The sequence below is a fragment of the Panthera onca genome, chromosome A2 (genome assembly GCF_046562875.1).
Source record: "Panthera onca isolate mPanOnc1 chromosome A2, mPanOnc1 haplotype 2, whole genome shotgun sequence".
NCBI classification, from domain to species: Eukaryota; Metazoa; Chordata; class Mammalia; order Carnivora; family Felidae; genus Panthera; species Panthera onca.
In genome coordinates this window covers 70,935,043-70,953,941 of record NC_138340.1, presented here as the reverse complement: position 1 = coordinate 70,953,941, position 18,899 = coordinate 70,935,043, and the positions used below count along the sequence as shown (strand labels likewise).

The window sequence follows — 18,899 nt, the reverse complement described above, 5'->3', positions numbered from 1 at the left end:
CAAAAGCTTCTTACCAAACCAATAGGAACATGGAAACAGATTTTAAAGTTCAGTAAATGGGAAGAAGGTCATCACCTGGTCAAAAATAAGTACATAGAAGCATGTTTATTAGAAATCGGCATTTCCAGAAAATAGTTCTGCCGTTATTCATTTGAAAATGCCTACTTGACTTTGACAAATAAAACCTAATTATTTATGAGTTCTATATTTAGGGTTAGAGAGTCAGCAATGCCCATGGCTTACTCATACTAAGGGAACAGTCTTGTATAATTGAGTTAGGATACATAAGTTGGAGGATACAACTAATACCTCTAGTCATTAGAATGCTAAGTCAATGAGAATGTATCTATTCAAGTATTTTTCACCTCTTCATCTCACATTCATGTTAAAATAATATTTAAAATCTTAAAACCCTCTTTAGGACTATCAGTTTTTTAAAAAATAACCATTCCTTTGACTCTGTTGGAAGCAGCCCTTATTAAAACTGCTTAAACATGGAATAAATGTGTAATTAAAATTATGAAAATATTGGGACACCTGGGTGGCTCAGTCAGTTAAGTGTCTGACTTCAGTTCAGGTCAGGATCTCACAGTTCAGTTTGTGAGTTCAAGCCCTTGTTGGGCTCTGTGCTGACAGCTTGGAGCCTGGAGCCTGCTTCAGATTCTGTGTCTCCCTCTCTCTCTGCCCCTCTCCCCCCACCCAAAAAATAAATGGAAAACATTTAAAAGATTAACATTCTCTTACTGTTCTTTTGCTGAGTGCTTTTAATCATAGACCAGAGGTTCTCAATCGAGAGTGGTTTTGCCCCCCTTTGATTATCAGAAAGTGTGAGTTCCTCTGGGAAGCAGAAGTCAGGTTGCATTTTCTTTATTGGGCTTAGGAGATGTAGATAGTGGATCAATTCTCCTTTTTAACTGGTTCTGCGCTTACTTGTCGATTCTCTTCTCAACAGCAATAGTCTTTTTGTTGTATACTTTTCTATTACAGATTAGGGTCCGGAAAGCAGAGTTACAGTTTTCATTTTGATGACAACGCAAGAAAAGTACATTTCATGTTTTTTAGGTGTGCTGTTTCTGTAAACTTCACTAGAACTTTCTGATCCAAATTTTTAACAAACTGCAGAGATCTTTTCTTTGTTATAAACTGTGGAACAAGAGGTAGGATTTTACACACTAGAAAAAATAAATGTCATTAAGCAAATAGCTTTTTTGAGGAACTTAATACATCTCTATGTGTTCCGTACAAAGTGAGTAATGACAAAATTTAAAATAGTACTGGCCTAAGCAGTTGCTTCAGGTTATTATTAATGGTTTTGCATATTACTCATGGGGCTTTGCCCCATTGTTAGCCCAGACTGTAAGCAGTAAGATCTGCTTACTAGTGATGTCTGATAATGTTCTCTGACCAGTACCTGTATTCACTCATTCAGTCCTCACAAGAGACTTTTGAAGCTGGTATTGATATTATCCCCGCATTGTAGTGAGGAAGCAAAGACACAGGGGGATTAAATAAGCTACCTAGGTTCACATAGGTGCTAAGGTAGCCTAACATTCCTGCTTCAAGGGGTTGTCAATATCCCTGTAATCACACAAACATTGCTCCCACAAAATGACTTCCACTATGACAAAAAAATACGGAAAAAAAGAACCTTGGGACAGATGGCCCAGGGCCTATCAATCCTCAGGGTGGCAGAGAGCATGGCTGGGCCCCCGCCATCCATTCCAGGCCTCTTCTTTTCTCCAGTGCTTTCCTCTAGTGCAGAATCCTGTCCCTAAAATTTGTATTTCTCAGACTCCTGTGCAACCATGTCCCAGATGCACACTGGTCCCTTCATTAGGCACACCTGTGCAAGACAGGGAAGGAGGCAGCAAACTGTGGGGTTCCTCCTCCTACTGGTTAGCCTCTGGCTGCCTCAAACATGGCTTTGGAAAGTTCAGCCATCCACCACAGTGCCTTGCTATCCACTCACTCACTTCCTGGGTGATGTGGTGGTGGCAGGTACCCATCTTGCTACAGGCTGGTTGCTCTCTGTGGGTGGAGAGGCAATCGCTGTGGCCTGGGAAGCAGCCTCTTGCTGTCCTGCCCACTGGCCACCGCTGCTCTATGAGGTTCTTGAGCTGAGCAGTTCCCATGAGGCCACTCTGAGTGAGGTGGAAGCAGGGCCTTGGAGAACCAGTTATTCTGGGGCTGTTCCCAGAGACCCAGCCTGGAGTCCATTTCTCTAGGAACCCAATCCTCTGCATTGAATCCCCTTCTGCATAAAATATCTGGAGTGATTCTGTTTCTCTGCATCTGACCCCCACAATACACTTGAATTCCCAAGCAAAGACCAATAACTTTTCCAACAATTGGCAATGAATGCCTTTGGGGAAGGAGTTGACCTCTCAGCACAGATGGTTCAGGCAGGAATATCGACTATTCTTTTTTCTTATGTGCTATGTGTTATGAAGTATTATAAATGTAAGAGAATAGGCTATTTATCAGGACCAATTGACAGTCTTTTAAAAGGTGTCATGTTTAATTTTTTTTTACGTTTATTTATTTTTGAGACAGAGAGAGACAGAGCATGAATGGGGGAGGGTCAGAGAGAGAGGGAGACACAGAATCTGAAACAGGCTCCAGGCTCTGAGCTGTCAGCACAGAGCCTGATGCGGGGCTTGAACTCACGGACTGAGAGATCATGACCTGAGCCGAAGTCGGACGCCCAACCGACTGAGCCACCCAGGCGCCCCAAAAGGTGTCATGTTTAAATGTGTACAGTGAAGTGTATCTTGTTTTCTTTAAAATGTGTGTTATTTTGCTATCCTCATTAGTCTTTGCAGATTCTTCCCACCTACTCATCCCATCCTTTTCTCCTTGAGGTTCTCCTTGTGCTGCTGTGGTTCCTTAATAGTTAACCTATTCTTAAACTTACTATAGTCTAATGGAATTGCCTGTTTTCTTGAATAGGTCCCCAAATCTATTAGAAACTTCCCAAGAACATAGACCATATCTTGTTCACCAGTGTGTCCGCAGGGTTTAGCACAATGCCCAGAGTGGAGGAGATACTTACTGCACATTTACCTAATGCATGAATGAGCATCCCTTCTAGATATTATTTACAGGGATACCTGATCATAACTGTTAAAATGAATATTCTGGTGATCAGAGTGGAAGATTCAAGTAAATACCTCTCCTTAGAGAATTGCTATAATGAGGCAAATCTCTACACTGAAAACCCAAGGAGCTAGGAAAATATTATGCCTTTTTGGCAGAAATGAGGCAATTACGGTAAAAGACATATTATGCAATCATCTTAGTAACCCAACCAGGGCTGTGAGCACACACTGTGAATATTAAGACTGGCAAATTTTGCAACCAAGTGATTTTCCAGGGGATACAGTGCCTGCCATTAATGAAGCAGAGATAGTGTTGCTGTGCCCAATTATCTTTACCAAAGACGAGATAGCCAAAAATGTGCAGTCAACATGGGAGGGCACAAGCACGTTGACCAGTTGTCTCATTTATTCCTCCACTAGGAGGTCCCAGTGATTAGTACCCCACCCCCATTTTGCAGGGGAGGACCTGAAGATGTAGACTCGATGCCATTGGTATATGGCACAAAGAGCCTTGATAACTGAGTCCTTTGCTACAAGTCCTGCCTTCCTTTCACCTCCTTCTTGCCTGTTTTCCCAGTCTAGGCAGATACAATCTTGGTTGCAAAAAGGACAACCATGACCTTGCTCCTCTTGGCAGAGCTGGAACTTGGAGCCTGCTCTCAGGAACCCCTGAGTTCTGTTTATTCGTCTTGTCACTGCAGTGGATCTGGATTCTCAAAGCCACAGACCCATCTAGCTCAAGTGTTTACTTTCTGCCAGGGCCCCATAGGTAACCAAAGTAAAATTCATATCCCTGTCTTAGCCTCCACTGAAAACATGAGGTCTGGAACCAGAGAGGGGGCAGTCAGCTTCTCCTTCACAGATCAGTCCTCTCCAGGAACGCTGTTCCTGTCTGGACACCAACTTTAAGGAGGATATTGGCAACTGCAATGTGATGAGCAGAGAAAGAGCAGGAAAGGAAAAGTACACAGTCCCCCACAAGCTCCTCTTAGTGCCTCCATGCAGGAGGTTCTCCATCATCTTAGGTCCTGGACACCACATCAAGGCCTCTCTCTGCCCCCTCCACACCCACCCTCCATCTCCACCCTTGTGGCTTCTTATCCCTCAGTGCTTCCCTGAACTCCAGGTGGCCTCCCTCCTTCAAACTCCCTGTTAGAGCACCCTGTTCTTTTCCTTCCCATCCCCTATCACAAATTGTAATAATACCTTTATTTCTTCACTTAGTGTTTAAAGTCTGCATCCTCAGGGTGTCTGGGTGGCTCAGTCAGTTAAGCGTCCGACTTAGGCTCAGGTCATGATCTCGAGGTCCGTGAGTTCGAGCCCTGCGTCAGGCTCTGTGCTGACTGCTCAGAGCCTGGAGCCTGTTTCAGATTCTATGTCTCCCTCTCTCTCTGATCCTCCCCCATTCATGCTCTGTCTCTCTCTGTCTCAAAAATAAATAAATGTTAAAAAAAAATTTTAAAAAATAAAGTCTGCATCTTCAATTGTTTGAAAGCTTTAGCTCAGAAAGGACCATATTGAGTTTGCCCAACACCATGGCTCTTGCATTTTTCCCAGCATGACAGACGGTTCAGTCTTGATAAGTATCTGTTGAATGAACAAATGAATGCATGAGTGCATGAAGGATGGATGGATAAATTCATGGATGAGTCCCAGGTATTAGATGATGACAGGTATCCAGGCTGGAGAAGAGATGCTATAAAGTGGGGTCTATGAGAGCTGGGCCCCAAACAGAAAGTGTGATTGAATGTTTTCTTTATGCCTCATTCACAAACCCAAAGCGAGACCAATTCCTGAAAGCTTTAGGAGGAAGATTTTTGCACTCAGATTTCACACACGTAAAGACTATTCAAAAGTGAAATGGCCTGCCATAGAAGCAATTATTTTCTGTTTGTGGAAGTGTTTGCAAACCAGCTAGATGATCGCAGGAGTATTGCAGAGCAGGGATTGGCTCTGTATTACAAAGGGTTGGTCGAGAGGGTACCTGAGGATACTTCTAGCTCACTGATTTGGATTCCATGTGCTTTTTCGTCTGTTGAGTTAGAGATAGCATTAATATCCTTTGCTCTTTTTCTTTCTTTCTTTTCCCTAAATATGCTGTTAGCTGATACATTTTTCTACTCTGCTTTCTTTCTTTCATGGGAGTATAGATGAGGTCTTGTCAGAAAACTTTTTGGACTATAAGAACCGTGGAGTCAATGGTTCTCATCGGGGCCAGATCATCTGGAAGATCGATGCCAGCTCTTACTTTGTGGAACGTGAGTACTTTTCCCATTCCTGTTGCTCACGATGGGGTTCAACTGTTTCAAGTCCTTCGTTCTATTGCATTGCTTCCCTGAGAAATGTGCTGTGTAAGAGAGGCATATGTTTAATGAAATGCTTAAAAATAATGAAAGGTGAGATCTAGAGCATTTGGGCAACAGCCATACAAACCAGCCCAGACGGCCATTCCTTTTGTTTCAAAGAGATGTTTGGTTCATGGTCATTCATAGGCCTCTGGATTCAGAACCTTTTGGCTCAGATCTTTTAACTTTCACCCCGTGCTCCTCTACGTGCTCTCCAAATTTGCGATAGTTGCCCCTTCTGTATCCTGTAGTGCAGTGTTGGCTTTGCTTGAGCCAGTTCTTCAAGACTCCCTGATCATGGCCCCAGAATATTGGGGATATTCCACACTTCACCCTGATTTTCGGCTCTGGCCATAATTCCCCAGGATGGAGGTGATACGTTACTACTACTGACCTGTTTCTTTGATTCCTGATCTACTGATATCTCTGGGTGTATAAACTTGTCATCATGTATTTTACTGAGATATTTCCTAAAATTTTATGCTATCTTTGAAAATAAGTCATTTTTGTAGTTAAGGAAGGATTCTTTTCAAAAATCCCCATACTGGTGCATTTCCCATTGCACAAGGAAATATCTATGTGGGCCTCATGTTTACCAACTGAAGGAATGCACAGAATACCCTTATCTGCAAGTTCTTCCCTTCCCACTTGGGTATGGGAGAGTGCTAAATGTACAAATCCCTCCTGCATCTTCTGGTCCATAGCAGGGATTCAGTCAGTATGTCACTTTTGAAAGGTAATGATGGAATAGTCCCTTGTTCCAACTGTCCAGTTCTCAGAGGAAAGGATACATGGCCAGGAAACTAAAGTCTATAATCATTTGACTTGTTCAGGAAAAACTACAGGCTCTAGCATGTTTTGCTCCCATTTTTATTTACTCTCATTTCCATTTTTTCACTTAGTAAGCATTTTGTAAGACCTACTATATTCCAAAAACCAGAGATTTGGAGAGGTCTGGTGTCTTCCCTTTAGAAGCTTTTGGTGTCTCTGCTCCTAGAAATGATACAAATGCCCCCCTTTTTTATTGGCAAACATATGTAGATAGGAGATTGATACTATCAGATGTAGAGGGGACATGATTTTATGAGATGTGGTTGGGCCCTTGACTTTGGTTTAGTCATAATGAAGTTCCCAACAAGAGATTCCCTTTTCCTTAGTATTTATCTCCCTGTCTCTAGCTTTTCTCCTCCTAATCCATTCTGATTCTGATACCAGACAAAATGCTTTTATATTCAACTCTGATACTATCTGCTCAAAAGCCTCATGGCTCTGCTTTCTGACTACATCAGCTGAAACCTCTCTGCCTTGTTGCCAAGCCCCAACAAAACCCACCCTCATCCCTCAACCCTATTTCTCCACCCTCCCCAGCATGCCGCCTTTCCCCAAGTCATGCCAGTATCTTCCTCATCCCGAAAATAGCATCATTTATCATAAAGGACATAGGTGGGCTTGATTTGGGGACAAAGACAGGTTCCAGCTAGTAGTACTTAATATGACTTCCCAAATGCCAGAAAGAACAAAAAAGGTAAAAACTTGCATTAGCAATGAATATTAAACACAATAACTGACTATATGCCCTGATCTGATCTACATTGGAAGTTTGGTAGGAAAGGACTTCTTTACTACACACCTGTTTCCTTCTTTGGAGTTCCAACTAATTGGGAAATCGACACCATTTAGGGTCAAAATATAGTCTCAGCTCAAAATGGTGCAGGAATGAGCACAGCTTACAAGTTTTTGTCTTTTTAGAGTCAAGGAAATAAGTACTAAGGATAATGTGAAATCTTATGAGCTAACGTAAAAAAGATGAGTCTGTGTATAAAGTAATCTAGCAATAGTGCCATTCTTTCCAAAGAAGTTCTTTTCAAGATTTCCAAGATTTCTGTGACATATAGAATATTTTTTGTATATTCATCTCAAATAACAAGCCATATCATATAATTGTCTTCATGAAGAAACACTTTAAATACCACTAGAAGATATTATAATATAAAAGCAGCTCTGTAAATTATAAAAAATATTGCCATAACTGAGTGCAAGTGTATTCAAACTTGGTTAAGTAGCAATGTTCTATAGTAAACAAATGGTTTGCCACGTCATATTCAAAATAACTAAAAATCGAACACTTTAGAAAAATGGAATTTTATAAGTGTTCTGGTGCAAAACTGAGACAATCTCACTCTGCAGTATCCCTGTTGGACTAGCAATATCTCAGTGTTTTAGACAAATGGATGAAATTGAGAAGGCGGATGTTTACATTTTGCAAATACATCAAAACAGTGCTCAATATACAAAGAATGTAAGATTTTGTACAAATGTAATATAATTTGTCAAAAACTAAAAATGTATCCAGAAAAAGATTAATTGAGTTTAAAAGTGATTAGAATATTAGCTCAGGGCACACATATAAATCAAATAAATTAAAATGCTGTGATGGACTATAGCTTTAGGAGTCTGAATGCATTAAAACTATAAATATGCTGTGTGAATTTATATTTTAATGTGAAATCACTTATATTTTCAAAAATGTATGATTGAAAAAGTGCCAAATTAACAAACAGGAAGAGATTGGATGTACAAAATGTTCTAATATCACTATCTTTCATTAATGCAGCAAAGCATCAAATGTCCTCTTGCTATAATAAAAATGCAGAACACAGTCCATTAACCAGAAGTTTACAGAAGTTTTTGACGTTAATAGAAATAAGACTCTTGAAGTCTCTAAATAGTAATAAACACATTAATCTAATTGGTAAATTATATCTTCTCAAAATTAAAAATTATTTTACAAACTTTGCACATAGGCCAGATTTTAAATGTTGAAATACAACAGGAGGTCATTCTTTCTATCTGAGGGTTAAATTAAAGTAATAAAATAAATGGGGTTGTTATTTCATTTTTATTTTCCGTTTTTGTCTTTATTTTTTCCTTTTATTATTTCCTTTTATAAGAGTAGAGATACATCACTGATTACTTGGAGTCTATAATGTTCTAACAGTACATTTCTTCAGGGTTATGATTCAATTTAGAATTAGGTAATTGCTGTTGATTTATACAATTTTTTTTAAGGTCTGGCTAAATCGGATTTTGAACGTACTTCCAAATTAGGAACATTCAAAACAGATTATTTTCTGCACTCTTTAAGGAATTACATGCATGATAAAACACAAAAGAAATAAAACCTGAATTGTTTCCTTTTCTCTGGCATAACTTTTCCCTAGTGGGCCCCTGGCGGTTTGACTATACTAATAATTGCTGTAATATGAGAACTGCAAAAAGATGCAAATTTTAACACGGACAAAAGAAAGAACTAGTGAAGTTTCAGCTTTACTCATCCTGATCAAATCTTAAAATGCCGTATCATTATAGTAACTCCATTACTATTTTTTAATATGTGTAGTCAGGCTTAGAGCAGGCTAGGCTTAATCCTCAGGAGTCACCACAGTCCTTGCTGATCGTGTGCTCCTATCAGAACTCCTTCAAAATTGGGGCTTATGTTGCCCAGAAGCAATGACAAGGGTGATGATTCTACAGGGAAGGCATCTTTGTGTTGATCCTTGGCCCAAATCTGTTCCATGTAGCTCCCTGTTCATTGTTGCTCCCCATCGGTAGCAGGAAGAAAAATGTGCCTGCTGCCACCACTAATTACAGCCAAAAAGAGTTTCTCCCGAAGGGATCTCCTTTCTCCACCCACTTTTGTGTTGTGTCCTGTTATCACGGTCAGGAGCTCTGCCTTCTCACAGCTGTCTGGATGCCAACCAGAAATCCACAGTCCTTTAACTGCTCTGCTTTGCCTTGGTTTCCTGCCCCTGCTCAGGTCACTGGTCCTGCCCTGCTCCCACATTGGATCCTTCCCTACTGTGTCCTCATTTCCAGAATCACTCCCTGACTACTGCCCGCTTTGATTCTATCATCCTGCGTTTGTCAGAATGTCCGTCAAACATTAGCACATTCCCAAGATCCTTTTCCATCCATCCTCCCAAAGTTAAAAAGCACACAGTGGCCCCTGATTATACTTAACACCGAATCTAAGCACCTAGTTTTTAATGACACCCATTGAGCCTGGTGAGGCGAAATTTACACAGGTGGGAGGGGTCAGCATTTGCCTCTCAGTCCACACTTGAGCAAGGGGCTTCCCAGTGAGAGACAGGTGGGCTCAACATCAACCCCGGTGTGGCCCGCTCTGTCTCTTCATCTGTACAATGAAGTTAATGTGTACTGCCCCCAGTGCAGCCCCATAAGGATGGATGATTCACCCAGTGAAGGCCAGGTGTGTCTGGTGTAACCAGATCCGCTGTGTAAGAAGAAGGCTTTGAGTTAGGGATTGCGGTGCCACTCGGAAAGGGAGTCAGATCAGCAGTGCACATTGCACTTGGCATTTCTCCTCAGGGAATGGACAAGGGGGTGTCATGGTGACAACTGTGTGAACTGAATGGCTTTATTCGGAGAGTTTTCTGTGAGAAATGCTTTGCAGCTAGAGTTGAAGACCGAAAGCACTGGAGGAAAAGTAGGGCTGCAGGAGAACCAGCTGGCTTCCCCTCATTAGCATTTCTGGCACAGCTTTCTCCTCTCCAGCAATGCAGCAAGAGCAAGGGCCAGTCCTCCTGGAGCCGGGAGGCCACCCAGATCCATGATTAGACACAGGGGTCTCATCAGGTGGACAATCAAGTTGGTTCAGGTGACACATTGTTACAGCCTTTTATTTGAACCTGAGCATATTTTCACCAGCACTGCTCTGCTGTTGGAACCAGTATGGCTGAGAACTGCACTGCAGGCTGCCATTTTCAATCACTGTTTTGTGATTTCCAAGGAGGTGTCTCCATCTGTACTACAGTAAACATTTGAGCCATAGACTTCAAGCCCTCAGGAAGTCTCAAGTCTACTTGGGGAGACTAAACATAACCCCGGTACTCATGCTGCTTCACAGGTTTTCTGTGAGGAACAAGAATGGCTCCATAGAAATATTTGCAAGATAGTGGACATTAATATTATTATGTCATCTTATAATAATAATCCATAGGAATTATTATCCATAGGATTATAATTATCCATAGGATTATAGGAATAATTCTATAATAATTCCCAATAATTATCCATAGGATTATAGGAATAATCCATAATTCCTGGGACACCATGACTATCTCCATTGTTCATCCAGTTTAATACTGTCCCAAAGGGAAATCATGGTCAGCATTGTACTCTATAACATACTGCTTATGTTCTTACTTACATTTCTTCAAGATTGAGGAAAAAAATGGATAGTTCACAGCAATACTCCTAAAATTCATTTTTCTCTGTCACCACACAATTCCCCTGGTTTTCCTTCCACCTAAACTTCTCCATAAACGTACTCCTGGTTGTAGCTCACACTCAAGGTGCTCTTCTTCCCTTCCTTTTTTCCTTCACATTTTGCTTTAGAAGCCTAAAAGTGATCGTTCTGGAGATAAATCTCTGGGAGTGGTGGAGAAAGGAACCCACGTCACCAAAGACACAATCACTCACTCTTCAATAGACCAGAGTGAAATGGTTGGAGATATTCACATAATCATACCATCTTGGCTGCCAAGCCAATCTAAGTGTGCAGTGGTTCTGGCCGAACAGGGCCAATAAAACGATGGGACTGTGGCAGTGGAAGGGCAGGGGTCCAGGTGGGAAAACAGGACATACAAGTAAGGAGACACACACAGCCGGCTTGCCCCCAGTCTACCCAATGTGAGAAGCCAAAGTGTTGGGTGCAATCACTTCTTACCATGTCGAATATTCCATTACATCAGGGGCAGCAAAATTGATCTTCAGTCCACAGAAGTGTCAGTCTATCAGATTAAATAACAGACCATACAAAGAGTGACTCAGCATTATTACAGAAAACAGAAAGATATAACCAGTCAATTCAGATTTGCAGCAATACAGATAGTGCTGACTTCTAGTTGGATATGTGTCAGATTCTCCCAATGACATGAAAGCTCTTCATCAACACAAATAAATGGTCAGGCCCTATTATCACAGACTGGGACCTTTCTGGATGAGTCACCATGTCAGTAAAAGAACATACAGATTCACCTGCCTCTCTTAACCCTATAGTGCTGGAGGCCTCTTGGACTGTACTAGTCTTCAGGACCTCAGATCTAGAGGTAGAGGCTTGGTCCCTGCCAAGGCTCTTGCATTCTAGTACAGGAGACTAGCACATACCTCTTATAGTGTCCCATATCAGTGAAGACGGAGGAGCACCCAACCCAGCTTTGGGGCACAGAGTTAATCATCCCCATACATAAGAGGAGCTCATAGGCAGACTGGGCCAGTGGGAAGGGCTGTGTTGGGGGTCAAGTGTAGAGAGGTCATTTCAGGAAAGGGACAGCACCTACAAAGGCATGAAGGCATGGGGAGTGGGCAGGCGGGGATAGGTGAGAGTTAAGACAGATTCCTGACAGAAGGAGGAGAGGAAGAGGAGGAGGGGGAAGAAGAGAGATCATCAAGTGTGGAGGATTAAGTGTGGCCACAGATTCCTTGACAGTCCTCTTGAGAGGAGGGGTCCATGTCTCCTCTCCCGTGAGAGTTTCCGTGCTGAAGTGATGCTGTGCCAACTTCCAGGCCCAGGCTTTAAGAGACTCTGGTAGCTTCCACTTCCTACCCTTTAGAATACTCACTCTTAGAACCATGAGACAGCAGTGCTGTAAGAAACCCTGGTGGCCACGTGAAAGGTTGCATAGAGAGATGGTTCACCAGCTCAGCTGCTCCAGCTGTCCCCATCCAAGGGACGGTGGGGTGCAGCCCGGCTGTTATCCATGGCAACAGCATGTGAGACCCCCAAGGGAGAGCTGTCCAGCTGGACCCAGTCACCTCACAGAACCTTGAGAGATCACAATATAGTACTGTTTTAAGTTAAGTTTTTGATTCCTTCGTTACGTAGCAAGAGTTGCCATAGCACCAGAGAAATGGAAAGAGTGGGGCCGTGGGAGTCAGGGAGGAGAACCTATCAGAGAGGCATCATCAACACAACCTGGTGAGTGCCAATGGAGCGGTCACGGGAGACATGGTCTGGAATGCATCTATGCACAGTTGCCATATGGGGGCCATGGTGGTTATCTTAAAAAGAAAATTCAACAAGCTGATGAGAAAGAGTAGGGTGAACAGTTCATATCCTGCCTTGCTCAGAGCGATCCTGGTTTTGGCTTTGAAAGTTTCCAGTCCCAGGAAACCTGTCCATCCTGGGCACACTGGAATGGTGGTGGCCCTCTGGTACATCTGCACTGACAGAGGAGAGCGAAGTGTCCTGGCGTTCCTCCAGTGAGGAGGCTTTGAGAGACTCTGAGGTGGAAGCATGGGGAATAGGACTGAGACGGGCTTGAACATGTGTACAGAATGAGGGGAAGGAGCCATAACATAAGAGCTCTCATTGATTTAGTACCCAGTCGTGTCCACTTTTTTACACCCTATTATGCTGATGACAGCACCATGAGGAGGGTGCCAGCACCATTGTTTCTGAGGAGAAAACAGACGTGGTAGTGTGTGTGGTACAGCTGGGGTATGAACCAGCCTCACCTGCTTGTGCTCATCAGCCCCAGGGAAGAGGTAGGGGATGTTGGATGTTCGATGGACCAGGGCCCATAAGCAGTCAGAAGGCACTGGATGCAGAGAAAGTTAAGAGCCCAGACTTTCCTGGAAGTCCTTGACCTGCTAGGGACCAGGAGACTGGAAGTGTGGTGGGGCAGGATAGGGACAGGACTTGGGGTCAAGACGTGTGTGCTGACCACCTTATAGCACCCCTTTCCTACCGAAGGGATATAAGAAGAAACTGGAAAGACTCAGGAGTGATTTTCACCTGTATAGGTGTGGTGGAGCAAAATTACCACTCTACAAAAAAGACTCTCTCGGTCCCTCTCAAAGCCACTCTGTACACAAAATGAGTCTCTTTCTCTCCATGCCATAGACACAGGGAGCTAGAAACAAGCAGGGCTGCTGAGATTCTCCATACCCCTGCCTCTGGACAGTGCTTCAACAAGAGAAGGAGGAAGTATTCTGCCCATTTTAATGTCCATGAGATGGGGCGTGATAGCTTTCTCCTAAAGGCCGGTGTGGGACAAAGCAGAGAGACACCGCGTTTGGCAGGAGAATATGTAGGGCAGACAAGGGAACCTGACCTAACTAGGACACTGTGTCTGGACTTGCAGCCAGGTGGGTGAGGCCATGTCTGAAGGGCATGCCCAGCTGATTACCGTGATGTCCAATTAGACAGATATAGCAGATGGGAATGAAGGCGGCTGCAGCCATCCCACGGACGGTGGCCTGTGCTTGTCCCTGGGGACCTGAGCCTGGCTCATAAGATCTGATCCCTGAACTGCCATTTGGGGAAAGACTGATGTCCTGAATAGAGGAGTAATAATAGTAATAGCAGAACTGAAGATCTCTGAGCTCTCCTGATGTGCCAAGCACATGCTGAGCACCCTAACACGTATTGTCCCATTTAACCTTCATGAGAATCCTAGGTGGCAGATAATACTTTCCCCTTTTGTTGATAAGGAATCTGAGGTGCAGGAAAAATGCAGCTGCTCCACTATTCACAGGGTGGGACCCGTCAGACCTTGGCAGTGTGACCTTGGAGCCTGCTCTTTTCACTCCCGTGATGTCCTGATAAGATCAAAGTAGGCCAGAAGGGCCACCACCAGGAGGATGGAGATTCAGTGCAGGGTTCTGGTCCCATGGGGGGTGGGGTATTACATCCAGGTATCATATCCAGGCAATACACTGGATGGAACTTTGAAGTTGGAGTCAGTGCTGGGGGCTTACCTCCCAGAGTGACTGGCAGGGGATTATTTGGGCATCAAAATGGGGACCCAGATGTCACTGGGATAGTAAGTCCTTGACCAGAGGAAGGAAAGTAGAAGTGATTAACATATGGCCTTCCTCCTATCCATATGATTCTGAGTGAGGGGTTCAGTAAGCTCCACCATAAAAAGCTACAGAGAAAGTTCAAATTAGAAGACAGATGCTATCCAAGATGTCAGTTACTTCCCCACACATAAACCCAGAATCTTCTCCATTTCAATATAGTTGTTATGTGTGTATGAATCTCATTTGTATATGCATTTTTAAAGTTTACTGATTCCCTACAGAAAATTTGAAGAAAAGATCAAAGTAAAAATCACCCATAAGTTCAACACGAGATAATATTTTTAGAGATTTTTTTTATCACTAGTAGCATCTCCCTAAGAGGGGCCTAATAAATATTTATTCAATTAATTAATGAATTACTTAAGCTAGTGCTCAGAACTCCTGTGTAGAAAGCAAGAGACTCATGCTCAAGGACAACAACTGTTATGTCTTATCTTTCCCACAAGTGGCCTCTGAGCCATCTAGAGGAAGAAACAGGGAAATATGGGTGAGGGAGGGAACCAAGTGGTCCCTGGTCAGACACATATGGCAAGTGGGCACCACAAAAACGGAATACAGCGTACAGATATGTCCAACTTCTTGGAATAAGGAGGGGGCAGAGAGGTACAGCCTTTCATTTTTTAATTTAAAAAAATTTTTTAAAATACTTATTTATTTTGAGAGAGAGAGAAAGGGAGAGGGTGAGAGCGGGGGAGGGGCAGAGAGAGAGAGAGAGGAAGAGAGAGAATCTCAAGCAGGCTCCACACTGTCAGCACAGAGCCAGACTCAATCCCATGAACTGTAAAATCATAACCTAAGCCAAAATCAAGAGCCAGAGGCTTAACCAACTGAGCCACCCAGGTGCCCCCCACCTTTTAAAGAAGAGTTATTCTGCTCTCCAATAAACATGGCTCAGTCCACACTGGGAATCTGACCAACCAGTTTAGTGATTAGCAGTTCCTCCTTTGATTAGTTAGAAGCTGATGCTAGACAAGCAATAGGAAGGGAGAACTTTCCCTTTTCCACCTCATCCCCAACTTACACTGCTTCCTTTTGACCCATTGAGACTTTCAGCTGAGTCTACGGTCAGGCACAATTGTAGGTAGTGTTCTTGGTGAGGACAGAGACCCACAGAAGTAAGGGAAGCCTGCCTGAACACCATGTGTGCCTCCCTAGACACTTGTCACTGCTCCCTTGCACCTACCTGGGGCCAGTTCAGAGGTCACTCCCAGGAGTTGCTGTCATCAGCCAAGACAGGTCTCTTCCAAGTCAACTCCAAGGCCATTTTTGAATGATGCCAGCGATGTTGTCCACATGGGCTTTGTACAGCCAAAAAAGAGTTCAGAGTTCATATACTATATAAATAGCACTAAGTCCTCACAATTTCTCATTAATCCAGACCTCAGTATCTCATGCATCCCACCTTCCCAAAATTCCAGAGTTGATATGGTACCCAAGAATACTGCAAAACCCACGAACACCCACAAAGTCTAGAAAATACAAACACCTTGTCCATTGTGGCAGCTGCTAATTCAGCCTTGTTTCCCTCTTTCCAAGCAAAACCAGAGTTTGCAGGTACTGGGCCACATTCAGACCCACGTTGCTACTGCCAGCTGTTACCTGAGAGAAGATGGCAGACGAAAAGCAGAAAGGAGGAAGGAGCTAATTGAGTTTCTTTCAACTTCACCAGAATGAGCTCCAATCTCTCCTTAAAATCCTTAAAATCCAAACCAGAGAACTCATCTTCTAAGAGATGATCTGTGTCATTATGCCTCTCATATCTTGGAGAAAATACAGTTATAAATATCACACTGTCTACTAGAGAATGGCATCTATGAAACACTGCTATTTTTATACAAAATCTAGAAATTTGAACCTATATATTCAAAGCCTTTCATGAGACTTCTATTCCTTATATTTAAAACCTCTCTCTCTCTCTCTCTCTCTCTCTCTCTCTCTCTCTCTCTCTCTCTCCATTAATAGTTACCCTAGAATAAAAGAGCCTTATTTTACAGTGTGGGTTTTCCATAACAGAGGACATGAGTTTCTAGTGAACACTAAACCTTTAAGGCCCAGCTGACCCTTTAACAAAGGAATAGATGAAATAATAACAATATAAATAATACAAAGTATTTTTTTGAAGGGGAAGAGTAGATTACATTAAAAAAAAACAGTAATAGAAGGGCAAAAAGGCAAAAAGGGTAATGGAACATGGAAAATAAACAATAGTCAAAATAATTTATCACGAGACTGCACCCTTTGTACTGCCAGCCTAATCACAGGTAGTTCTCAAATTGAATAAAATACATTTCGGGCAAACTCAATACAAAAAATGAACATTAAAACATCACAACCAGTTAAATGGAAGCTCTGGATACTTGACACAAACTAAGTGACCTCATAAGCAACTGCACAAAGCAAATTTTTACAAGAGATGGACTCTGATAGAGGATTCGGCTCCTGGGGTCTCATGAGGGTCCCCAGTTGTCTCCATCACCGGCTCAGCCCAGGGGGCCCTTGGGGTCCCTGCGCTCAGCCCCTGCAGCGCCCTCTGTCGGCGACCGAGTGAAGAGGAGCAGGAAGAAGGTCCTTTGCGCGTGAGGCTGCTTCTGTCCCCATCCCACCAAGGCTGGAAAGGAGCCAGAGAATCCGGAACTCAACTAAAGGATCAGAGTGTCCTAAAACTCTTTGTATGAGACGCAAGAGAATGATGCGAAGCTTATAGGCAGCTCCAAGCTGCAGCGGGCAAGAAGCTAAACCAGATGCAAGATAGTAAGAATTTCATAAAGCCTGTGTTTCCCGCCACCTGGAGAAAGTGTAGAAGTGACAGGATAGTTATTGGGATGTTTATGTCAAATTAGGACCGTTTGTAAGACGCATGCCCCTCTTGCTTGACCACCTCTGACACAAGCAAGAGTCTGACCTTGGTGTGTTCGAGAATCTTCTGTCACCCCTCCCACCTCCACACACTTTCCTCTAGGACAGTTCTTGGTCATCTGGTATAGACTCATCTCTGAGCCTACCCTGAAAAAGATGCTGAAATTTCCAGTTCAGCCAAGTGCCTTGCACATGCCGGTCTGGTGGAACGCAGGGCTCTGCCATCCCAGTAAAGGCTTGTGCTACTAGCCAGGTTAATATTTCTGTGTTTTATGGGATGGCATGTGTGCCTCATTCATCACTTTTTTTCTCTAATGGCTGTGACTCTAACCTGCACCATCATACCACACAGTGTCTGTAGACTTTCTTTCTGGATGGCCTCTCCAACTCAGCTGTATAGTGAAGATCAAAGCTTCCAACTCAGAAATGAGTTTTTCCTCAAGTGGCAACAATTCCAGTAAATTCCAAAGCTGAAAATGTTTTTTTTTTTTTTTCATGAAATCCGACACCAGTGGAGTGCATTGTTCCTTTCTCAGGAATTTGCTTGCTGTAAGGCTGCTTTTTTTTTTTTTTTTTTTTTTTATGTCAGAGGTCCCTAAAAGGGACCCAGCATTCATTTGCTGTATCCTAGGTTTCAGAATCAACTGCACCTGGGAAAAGCAGCAAATTCAATATGCAGCATGCCAGATGGCCTGGCATGTCTATATGTGCTTTGAGCTACCACGTCCTGTGTGCCAGGGAGCCAGACTGGTGGGTGGGCTTTCCTGGGCCGGAACTGCAGGTCTGAGTATTCCTGGCCTGCAAAAGTCTCCCCACAGAAAACTGTGGTCCCATCTGCAGCCGACCACGTTAGTCCTGACTGAGCATCAAATTGCGAGAAAGCTTAATGTCTCCTAGAACCCAAGGGGAAATTGGGTAAAGGGAGAAGAGAGGCACCCTGAGGGGAAACATTTTCTACTAGGGACAGAGCAACATTTTCTACTAGGGTGGATTCCTGTACTTCTTACCAGAGAAGCCCACCTCTGAGGAGTCTACCTTGTCGTGCAGCCTATTCACAAGATTAAAACGTGATTGTCTGTGTTATATGATTCCAAGAGAGCCATTTTGGTAGGTTTCTGTGAGCTGTGTCTCTGGAGCTGGTAATGCATCAGTCCTGTTACATATAGCCACAGGAATGTCTGGTGACCATGTATCAGAAATTACACTGCCTCATACTACCATCCCTAAGATCTGTGCATGGTCAAAGATATACCCTGTTAGCCTAAAGGATTAGACTACCCTCCTAACCTCCTGAATAGCCATAGGTATGAAGCTCTGACCTGCTTTACTGTGGTAGTGCATTACTCACACTCCAATGTCATAAAAGCTATTTGTCACTCAGGTCTTCTGAAATAGGCCCCTGACACTTGTTTGTGGTTCTTACCTTGATCTAGTTTCATAAGTCAATATTCAAAATTCTCTTACTGATCAGAGCAGTTCATTTTAAACGTCAGGCTGAGATTGCTTCCCTCCTGTACCCACACACTCTCAACACTGCCCTTCACACATCTAAACCTCTTCCTAATATATCCTTGTACTTCATGGCACCACCAATCTGGAAAAAGTTGGTTAATACCTGAGAAAAAGTACATGCTGCCCTGAAAGACCTCTAGAACACACTCCAGCAGGTCAAGACCTGGCTTAAGACATTTGTAATCAGCATAGAATATAG

General features: G+C 43.2%; 1 protein-coding gene across 4 annotated transcripts in view; it reads left to right on the top strand.

The window, feature by feature from the left end:
• The window catches only part of HECW1 (HECT, C2 and WW domain containing E3 ubiquitin protein ligase 1), a 421,728-nt gene that overhangs the window by 185,159 nt on the left and 217,670 nt on the right, over positions 1-18,899 (top strand). For all 4 annotated transcript variants that reach the window (XM_060632177.3, XM_060632178.3, XM_078442585.2 and 1 more), the window contains one exon: positions 5,249-5,356. In XM_060632177.3, coding sequence (XP_060488160.2) covers positions 5,249-5,356 — 108 coding nt within the window. The remainder of the gene's footprint in view (positions 1-5,248; positions 5,357-18,899) is intronic.